The sequence below is a fragment of the Astyanax mexicanus genome, chromosome 14 (assembly GCF_023375975.1).
Source record: "Astyanax mexicanus isolate ESR-SI-001 chromosome 14, AstMex3_surface, whole genome shotgun sequence".
NCBI lineage: Eukaryota > Metazoa > Chordata > Actinopteri > Characiformes > Acestrorhamphidae > Astyanax > Astyanax mexicanus.
The window spans coordinates 37,542,649-37,552,798 of NC_064421.1; the positions used below are offsets into that span (position 1 = coordinate 37,542,649).

The 10,150-nt window shown below is 36.7% G+C and overlaps 2 protein-coding genes across 2 annotated transcripts; one reads left to right on the forward strand and one right to left on the reverse strand.

Annotated features, from left to right (window-relative positions):
• Positions 1-353: 353 nt before the first annotated feature.
• Positions 354-5,542, forward strand: LOC125781114 (RING finger protein 141-like). The gene is made up of 5 exons (XM_049464215.1): positions 354-507; positions 1,392-1,582; positions 2,067-2,160; positions 3,484-3,683; positions 5,086-5,542. The coding sequence occupies exons 1-5, from the start codon at positions 398-400 to the stop codon at positions 5,274-5,276; spliced, it is 786 nt and encodes a 261-aa protein (XP_049320172.1). The 5' UTR covers positions 354-397; the 3' UTR covers positions 5,277-5,542.
• A 7-nt stretch (positions 5,543-5,549) lies between these two features.
• Positions 5,550-9,946, reverse strand: LOC103032652 (uncharacterized). Its single transcript, XM_022686765.2, has 5 exons — positions 9,248-9,946; positions 7,420-7,613; positions 7,175-7,322; positions 6,829-7,033; positions 5,550-6,181 (listed from the first exon to the last, which is right to left on the reverse strand). The coding sequence occupies exons 1-5, from the start codon at positions 9,347-9,349 to the stop codon at positions 5,877-5,879; spliced, it is 954 nt and encodes a 317-aa protein (XP_022542486.1). The 5' UTR covers positions 9,350-9,946; the 3' UTR covers positions 5,550-5,876.
• Between the last annotated feature and the right edge of the window lie 204 nt (positions 9,947-10,150).

Here is a 10,150-nt window from a genome sequence, read left to right on the forward strand (position 1 = left end):
GGAACTAAACGCGTTGCAGTGAAAGAAGACGATATGACAACAGAAAAAATCGGCAGGATCTTTCAGGTGTTTGTCTAACGTTCCGTAGCTAAATGTCATATTTAGTTAATGTTATTCTGTGAATTGCCGCCTACATACTTTTTTATATACGTGACTAGCTGGCTAACTAACCTAGCTAGCTAGCTGGTTAGTCTATACATGGTGTAGTAAACTTCTTCCCTCACTGTTTTCATTTGAAAAGGTACACGGTCCCAGTGTCTACATCACTGATGACAACAACGTAGCTGTATTTCCTGGAGCTGATGGCCAATTTAGCTCTTTGGAGCTAACAGTAAGGGGGCATTACAAGGTACATGGTGAAAGTATCAGCGTGGAATCATCACCTAGTGTGCCAGTAATGAACAATTTTACCCGGTTTTCCTTCCACCGCCCACCCAGCGCTGCTGCGGCTTCTGCTACAAGAGCAACTGCAAGTCCAAGACCTACCGTGGCAAAAGCATTCCAAAGGTATACTAATAAACTTTTAATTCTTCATATGTTTATACGCACTAACATTAGAACTTGTTATATTTCCCTTGTAATATGTACTGATATAATTTTATGGCAGCCATGACTTAACATACTTATGTTAAATTACATGCTAATTGTCACGGTCAAATTAAAATAAACTTTTTTCAGTAGTCCACTGGCAGTACTGAATGAACTAGGCAAGCTTGCATTTTTATTTCACCATTTTAGCAATGACTGCCACTGTCAAACCTGCAGATCTGAGTCTTCACATTTAAAACTAAGACTTGGTACAATGTTAAGCAGAGCTACAAGTTTTTGTCACGGGAGCTGCTTATCTCACAAGCTGTTATCTTTCAGATACTTGTTTTCTTGATTTGAGTATGTCTGGCCTCTAGTACCAGGATTCTGCAGTTTTCTCCAGTTTCTAGGAATCTATTTATGGTGTAGGAAACTGTGCTCACTACACTTTGACTGTATTTGTAATTTCTCTAATGTAAAGTGCTTAGAAGTTATAATGTTCTGAGTTTCTTTTTTATAGTGTTATAATTTAGTTCCCCCGCCCACCAAAAGTCACTTAATCTATCAGCAGCTCTGGCAGTTTACTGCTTTCCTTTGAACTACTTCAAGTAATTCACCAGAACTTAATTTGGACCCTTGCACATGTGCTTAAACATCAATTAAAACTGGAATCATTTAGGTGTTCTAAAACCCTTTGACTGGTAGTGTGTTTCTGTAGAATAATGTGATTTTGATGTAGCTATGGGTATGGTATGGCATGTCACACACACAGGCTATATCTGCATAACTTACCTGAATGCACCAACTCTGTAAAGACTACATAATGTTAAATGAGTTTTAAAGTTTTCCATTTCAATATTCAGGAACATCTTCATTGGTGAGCTTGTGGATGGCAAGTTGGAGACAAGCAGGACGCTAACTGTGCGTTTTTCTGAATTTGAAGCCTCTGTTTTGGGTATCACCAGTAAGGTCACTGATGCCCTTGAACAAGATGACTCATTCGTCCTTACAGATGGTCAAGGAAACAAAATCCTAGATTCCGAAGGAACCAGAGGTATAGTGGAACATGTTGTTTTTAGCAGTGATCTTCAAATCTTGTCTTGGAGGGCTGTGTCCAGCACAGTTTAGTGTCCAACACCTAGTTAACTTGCCAATTAACAGATGAATTGAAATAGATGTATTGAGCTGGAAAAACATGAAACTCCGTAACAAAATTTGAATATTCCTGGTTTGTTTGATTACCTCAGACTACATGGATTGTGCTCAAACACAATACAGTATGTTTTCTTAACATTGTAAGTGACAATATAGAAACATATTTTATACAGAGACCCTGTATACAGCAAAATTACTGCTTTTTAACAGACTAACATATTGGAAGTAAATTAAACATAGTATTAATTTGCCATAACCATTTTACACTTCAGAAAGGCTATTTTTTATTTCTTCCAATATATTAAATTCAGCAAATAAATATAGATTTCAATAGTCAGCAATATGTGACTATTTTCAGCAATATTTGACTATTTTCAATACAGGATCAGCATTTTGGAAGCAAAATGCAAGGAAAGTATTTGCTGTGAAGGAAGAAGACTTACTGCAGTTACAAGCAAGTAAAAAGAGAAGACTGAGGTACAATAGTATCTTTTAACTAAAGAATATTAATATCTATATGTATATTGTTCTAGGTAAAGACTCAGTGGCTGTGACCAAAATGGATCCTTATTTACGGTTTAGGGCACTGTTGAGTATGTTGGCCATTTTCTTGGCCATGTCCGAATCGTAAAGTGATTTTGAGGACACTCCCACAATGCATCATGATTTATAGTAAATAATGTAGCATACTACATCAGCTAAGCTTGTCCCAAAATGCAGCCTCACTTCTCAGCAGCAAACAGAAGAGCAAACAGATCAGACATAAAGCCACCAGGGTTGCCAAATTGTTACATTGGCGTTCAGGTAAAACCTGTTTAAAATCTTCCAGAATGCAAAGAAAACTGCCCAGAAACAAAACAGCAGATGTTTTGCACACCAGCAATATTACAGGATTTATTCCAACATGACCTTAAAATAACATTATTTTATCTTAAGTATGTACTGACCAGAATTATAAAAAAGGTGCTATTTGTGATATGACACATGAACTTATGCAAACAGCAGCATTAACTATGTCTCTGCCAGGTCATCTATCTAGAACATGGATTAGTCAAATTTCCCACACAACAAGGTGTTGGAACAAAGTGTGTTTCTCCAAGTCGTTGTCAAACACAAGCTCAACCAATATGGCATGAACATGCCCAAATTGTCCACATTGGAAGCCACAAGGTAAATTTCACATATTTATAGAGGTGGGTAATACAGAAAATAAAATCTATCCCAGGATTTTGTTCCAACGGCCTGGCTGGCTCTGTGTATAGCTCAGCTGCAGCATGGATTTTTACTTGCTGGACCTGGATTACCAATCTCTATATTTCCTCCATTTATAGCTCAGTTCTTTTACTAATTTTAGTTATTGTGTTTGGGTTTCTATACGGTTCAGCCATTCATTTGTGTATACGCGAATGGTGCAGTGTCTAAATTCACTCATATTTTCTACATTACCTAGTAAACTGGACTGTCTCTCCCTATATAGCACAGTACTACTGGGGGAGTAGGGAGCCATTTCGGTCACAGCCAAAGACAAGAGATTCTAATACATAACATTTCCTTGACCTATTCACAACCTTTGTTTCATTGTAGGTGTTATGCCATGAATGTGAATGCTTTGGATGATAGTAAGAGTTGCAAAGATAACATTTATTTATGGACTTAGATTTTGATTAATGTGCTAATCAAAAATAGCACATTAGATTTCTTAGATCAGTGGAAGTAACAGCAGGTAATAGTGTGCATAAAAATGTCTGGATTCGAAATGGTAATTTGATAATTTGGTTGTGTATTTTGCTTGTTTTTCAGTCGACGAGAAGATACTAGCCTTGATTACATTTTCGATCAAATAGAGGAGGTAGTGCTTGCAGCTCAGGGTCTTAAAGGAGTCTCCAGTACAATAAAGGAACTGCAAGAGTTGGCAAATTCCAACCGGAGAACAGACGTGTGTCTGACAGAGGCCCAAGCAGCAGCAGTTAGAGATGGCTTTGCCTGTGTCATCTGCAGAAGTAATTTTTTTTCCTTTACAAACCTGTATTGCTTGTAACTCAAAATTTTAACCCCTAAACCCCAAAGCCTAATATATACTAAAGCATATTATTCAGTAACTACAGGGACTTTTGTTCTAGCCGATTGAGGCTTTTGTTGATTTACACATAGGCTGTGACTGAAATGGCTCCCTACTCTCTCATTAGTATTGGACTGTGTAGAGAGAGACTATTTAGTTTACTAAACAGCTGTGAAAATACGAGTAAATTTGCACACTACCTCATCATAAAGGTACTGATCACAGCACACGTTAATGGCTGAACTGTGTACACACAAACACTGAATTCTGAATTAAAGTTAGTAAAAGCACTGTGCTGTTCAGCAGGTTATGTATGACAGCTACGTTACGTTGTTTAGAAACATAATGAACTACATGGGAAAATGTGTGAAATTCACAGCTTCCAATGGCTTGTGATGTTGCCAGATTGGATGGGTTGTGTTTAAAATTGGCTGGTGGGAGGGAAAGCACTTTGACAGGTGGACAAAACTGCCAATTGCCAAGACACTGCTGTGCCTTGTGGGGAAATTTGATGCATCTGTGTTCTAGATAGCTGACCTGGCAGAGACAGAGTTAATTCTGCAGTTTGCATAGGTTCATGTGTTATATCAAAGTGCATTGAGCACACAAATAATCCAGACATGCAGATTAAATAATTTGCCCTTTAATAAATGTCCTTTTTTTATTCTGGTTTGTACATAAGATAAAATAATGTTATTTTAAGGCCATGTTGGAATAAATTCTGTAATATTGCTCATGTGCAGAACATTGCCCGTTTAGTTTCTGGGTGGTTTTCTTTGCATTGTGCCGGATTTGAAAGTTTTACTGGGATGCCAGTATAACAATCGGAGTCTCACCATACGCTCCATTCCTTTCACTGTTGGGTTGCTTATTAATGTATTGCATTTTGGGACACATTTAGCTGCTGTAATATTTACTATAAACCTGATTCATTGTGTGAGTTAATCGTGCCCTCAAAATCACATTACAATTACTTTAAAATTTGGACATGCAGAGAAAAAGGGCATACATACTAAACAGTGCCCTAAAACGTAAATAGAGATCCATTTTGGTCACAGCCATAGAGTATAATGACACAAGGAGTTTAAAAAAATTAAACTTTACAATGTCTTATTTAGCAGTGGCTGACAGGTTTTTTTAAGAAGGATGAGCTAATCTAAACAGTCACAGATGTACATAGAGTAAATAAAATGCTGTTACCATAGACAAGCCTCTGTTGACTTTGTACTGATATCAGTGCAGCTAAGTTTGATTTGACTTAAAGAGAACTGACATCCATATCACAAAAATGTAATTAAAACCATTATTACTGTATAAAAATGTTTTCTGAACTGGATTTGCAGGCGTCATGGCTGATCCCATGGTCTCATCGTGCTGCCAGAGCCTTATTGGTTGCAGGATCTGCATTGAGGAGTGGCAGAAAACTTCTGCCATTTGCCCAAAGTGTCGCGCTGATGAATTTAGTGTTAACGCACACAGACTAAATGGACTCTCTGATGCATTGGATGCACTAGGTAACATACTCAGCGAGTAATACTCTATGCAGAGTATGTGCACAGTTGCATAAATGTTCTTAACTGTTCTGTTTCTTTGCACAACACTTGCACTCTTTGATGTGCTTACTTTAAATATGGTGTTATTTACTTTGTACAATGCTGTTAAATGTTGATGTTGCTGTGAAAGTAATTTACAAGCAAAATTTGCACCTTTATGCTACGTTATTTTCAGAAAGTCATTAAAAGAACAGTTTAAAATACTGATACAATACTTATGGATTTATATGACATTTTATTCCAGAGTTTAAACCAATAAACGTTTTTGCCAAGTTATTCAACAGACTATTTGTTTAAGAACAATATACTGGGTGAGTCAGAAGTCGCAGGACACCCTTTTGAGACAAGTCAGCGATAGGAAAAATTACATCTAAATACTCCAAATAATGGCTGAGTGGCCTATATTTTAGGCTATTTCCAGAACATTGCCATTTCTCCAGAGATTCTCATGCGAGTTCATAATGATTGGGTCCAGCGCCTGTCCTGTCCTGTGACTTTTCACTCACCTTGTAGAGCAGAGTAATCAGCAGTGTGTTAACTTACAAACTACTACTTTACACACACAAAAAGTGATTTTTTTCTCAGGCATATCTTTGGGTTACATTCAAGAGGTGCAACACAGCATCCTGGAAGGGAGTATAGTCATTGTTTACCGCATGATTAAGAAGAAGAGAGATGTCAGGGTAGTTCTCTGCAAAGTCCTGTTCTGCATGACACCTATCCTCCTCAGATGAAAAGGGGTCAGTTCCAAAAACAGGCACCCAAGTCAGCGAGGAACCAAACTCTTGTTCATACATGCTTGCTACAACAGAGGCAGAGGGGAGCAGCTCTGGAGAAATTTTAGCTGGACAGCCATCTGCAGCAAGTTCATTGGGTATGCCGCGACCTAAAAACAAGGAAAAGCATTAAAAAATAACTAAATCAATGCTATTCATATTCTACAGTTGTGCTATAAGTTTGCAAACCCAGAGGGTATTAAGCAAGCAAACTCAGTGAGCCTGTTAGTCTGGCTCATTTAGCCCAAATTTGGTCCCATGAAAGAAAGTTTATGCTCAGCAACTATAGTAACATATACATTTGGATCTGCTCCATACCTGGCTAAAATTGAGGCTTAGCTCATCCATCATATCCTTACTCTTTGGCTAACCTAAAGTGTGGCTTTTATAGCTTACTTTGTGGAATAGCCTTCAGCTCAAATTACATATTTAGTTGAATTTATAAGTAGAAGTAAGTTAACCTCCTTTATCAAATCTAAATATTGCATGTTTCTCTTTTAAGCACAGTTTAAATTTGCTGTATTTAATACAATGGAAAATCGAAACATCAAATCTACCGTACTTTAACCTATCTATGTGCACATTTTTTATTTTTTGTTCCAATATTATAAATCTGTATAGAAGCAGTAAGTGTGTGTTAAAATGTATAGCTGCTGCGTAAACAAAGATTAGATGTTAATTTACTTTCACTTTGCCAAAAGAAAAGATGTACTTTAACCAGGATCATGCAAATGTTTGAGCATATTGATTAGCATACCTGGGATTCTGTGTGCATTCCATGACTGCACCACTCTGCATAATCCAATTTGGCTTACTTGACATGTCAGGTTTGAGATGCAGAATTTAGTTACATTGTCTTCCATACTGATGACTTCTTGGTCCAGCATGTGTACCAGGGCTTGTTTCAGTGGATAGTTTACCCGGCAGTTCACTTCAGGCCACAGCCTTTCCACTCGAAGATTCTGTTAACCACAAAAAATCATATCCCACAGTTTCTGTTTAAATGCTTTCAGTTCTTATTTTAAGGAAAAACATTGTCAGAATCAGTCTGTCATGTTTGTTCATATCAGTTATACTGTTAGCCAGTAGCACAAAAACCTTACTTTTGTTGATGTTGTTTGAAGATATGGTAGCCTGCTGAGGTTGTGTCTGTGTCCTGACAGTATCTCTTGCATGTACAGGCACATGAAGAACTCCCTGCCATGATCGACTCTTAGCTGATCCCACATCCCGTGCTTGACAACTGCAGATCTGAAATAAAATAATGTGCATATGGTTTTACTGAACTGTTTCAGTAAGGAAAATGTTAACCAATAATGAGAATAACACTGGGTATGAATGAATTCACCTGTAAACTTCCTCATAGATCACAAGGTTGTTTTTCACTGGCATGGTGGCATTACCAACAATTTTGCTGCTGTAGCCATCAACTGCCAATACATGTGTCACTCCAAACATCCCAAGCTTCTCATTTTGATCAAGGTGAAGTTTGTGGCCCATACATTCAGCATGATAAGGGACTGGATTTAGGTTACGAGCACCCTAAAGAAATGTAAATATTATGATTAATGCAGGCTCTCATCTTTGTTACATTGCCCCACAATATTCCCATAACATTTTTAAAACAAGGAAATTATGATAGGCATGTGTAAGTAAAAAAAGTTGCATTTCCTAAATGTGTGTAATTTATTGTTAAAGCTTATGTTCAACCCCAATTCCATTGAATGAAAGGTAAATAAATGTAAATAAAACAAATTTTCACATTTCACAGACCAAAATTGTACTCACAATAGAACACACATCAGATGATGAAAGTGAGACATTTTATCATCATTAAAAACATTAACTAATTTAAAACATGTAATTGAATCTTACGTTAAAACAGGGCAACAAGTTAGTGTTAAGTGTGTTTTATTAGTACCATTAACTTTTCAAGCCTTCAGGTGCGTTGGAGATGTGTTGCTGCTACTTCTAAATGAGTTAATGATTTACATGAAATGTGACCTTAAAAAAAAACTTTGAGATGTCACATATCAGAGTTTACTTTCTTAAAGGGGCGGGTGAGCCCAAGATGAAAGACACAAGTTAATCATGAAAAATGTATTGTTACACGGTGTTTGTATGACATTTAAACAACTACACTGCGGACATAACGGAGTTCAGGTGAACAAATGTTTGTGAACGGAGGTGGAGAATTAAAGTAAACAGCAGGAGAAGAGGAGAGGAACCAGTAGGGGGTGGAGATACTGCACATGCGTCATCAAAGCCTTCAAATCAGTACAAAAATAACCACATGGCTAATTTGCATATACATGACAGCTGAATCAATGCAGAATCTGACATTCGCACGTGTTAGTAATCACCACGTAAAGTAATCTACTTTTACTGTAACAGAATACAGTGTAATGTAGTCCATTAATATTCACAGTTAGTATACTTATTATACTGAGTTCCTAGCGTAGGTTAAAACGTAGCTAAAGAAGAAGATATTACATAGAATACATTACACTCCTCAGAAATTACATGCTTACGGTCTTCATGTTTCAAATCTGTGTTGGAGATGTAAAAGAGAAGAAGGGACACTTATCCATATGTTCTGGTCTTGCCCATGTGTAGTACCTTTCTGGAAAAGTATTACTGAACATTTATCTAATATCACAAATGTTAATATACCACTGTCTCCAAGACTAATGATTTTAGGTGACACATCTGTATGTAAACTCAGCAAAGTAATAGCTAAAATGATTTTATCTTCTGCATTAATAGGCAAAAAAAATATTTTACTTGCGTGGAAAGAGCCACATACGCCCCCATTAACTGTATGGAAAAACTTTTTAATGGAAAACATTTTGATGGAACGAGTGTCCTATTCTTTTAAGCCAAAATATAAATTATACTTTGAAATGTGGGACAAGGCAGTAGAGTATCTAAATTCGATTGATTTGTAGCTATGTAACATCTTTTATACTTCTGTATTAATTGTTTAATTTGCTCTATAGAATATTTTAGTGCTTATAACACTGGTGCTTATTCTATTTGGTGTGCTACCAGCAAATGTTTTTTGTTTTTTTGTTTGTTTGTTCGTTGAGATTGATTAATGTGTTGTTTTCCTGTACACTGTAATTACCTTAAAACCAATAAAACATTAAATAACAAAAAAAAAAAAACGTAGCTACCTGACGTCGTAGTTCATGGTATGGCTGATTTATCTCTTTCAGGATTTTTCCAACACGACATTCCCCTGCTCGCACTCCCATCGATGAAAGATAGCCGGTCATAAACTTGCGGCCATAGGATGGACCCGTCTGTTAAGAAAAATGTAGCCATTCACTAAAGTTTGAGAGAAAGGAAGGACATATAAGGTGAAAGCCTAAATGAAACGTACCTCATATATTGATCCAAGTACGGCCCTCTCCAATTCTGTGTTCGATACATGTCTTTTTCGCTTAAGGTCGTGTTGAACACAGAACCTTCTAACACTCATTGCAGAACATCGCTGGATCCCCATTTGCTGCAACGTGCACGAAATCTCTTCATGCGTCTTACCACCTTCAAAAAGATCTTTAATTAGGCCAGAATGTGGTTCCAGTCCGGCCATGCTGCCTACAGCAATACAGACTGTGTAGATAACACTGCAGTGAACTCCCGCGCAACAGAAACCCACCAAGAATAAACAAATCAGTAACTTCCGGGGCACACAAATGGGTCAAGTTCAAAATCAAAATCAAATTCGGCTCCTGGTCCGTTTTTTAAATTTCCAATTTTTGTTTGGATAACCAAATAAAAATACAAAATACAAGCCGTTATTCGTTTTTTGGTATTATATTCAAAAACGAAAAAACGAATTGGTTTTTTAATTTTCCGATTTTGATTCTCAATTGAATATCAAATGAACGAATGATACACGGATTATTTCAGTCCCCATGAAATCCTATATATAAATGTGCACACAAAATAACTTTAAAATACATTTTATTATTAAGCATATTGTGTTGTAAATTGCCATAATTGCAAAAGTATGATATGTAATTAAATATATTAAAACTACTTAAAATTCCTTAACCACTACTATTTTAAAA

Excerpts from the sequence above, each read along its gene's own strand:
- LOC103032652 (XM_022686765.2), bottom strand. The coding sequence starts at position 9,349 with ATGACCGGCTATCTTTCATCGATGGGAGTGCGAGCAGGGGAATGTCGT. Across the intron at positions 7,614-9,247 it reads ACCATGAACTACGACGTCAG|GGTGCTCGTAACCTAAATCC; the intron begins GTAGCTACGTTT and ends ACATTTCTTTAG. Across the intron at positions 7,034-7,174 it reads TTCAAACAACATCAACAAAA|AATCTTCGAGTGGAAAGGCT; the intron begins GTAAGGTTTTTG and ends TGTGGTTAACAG.
- LOC125781114 (XM_049464215.1), top strand. The coding sequence starts at position 398 with ATGAACAATTTTACCCGGTTTTCCTTCCACCGCCCACCCAGCGCTGCT. Across the intron at positions 508-1,391 it reads GTGGCAAAAGCATTCCAAAG|GAACATCTTCATTGGTGAGC; the intron begins GTATACTAATAA and ends TTCAATATTCAG. Across the intron at positions 2,161-3,483 it reads AGTAAAAAGAGAAGACTGAG|TCGACGAGAAGATACTAGCC; the intron begins GTACAATAGTAT and ends CTTGTTTTTCAG.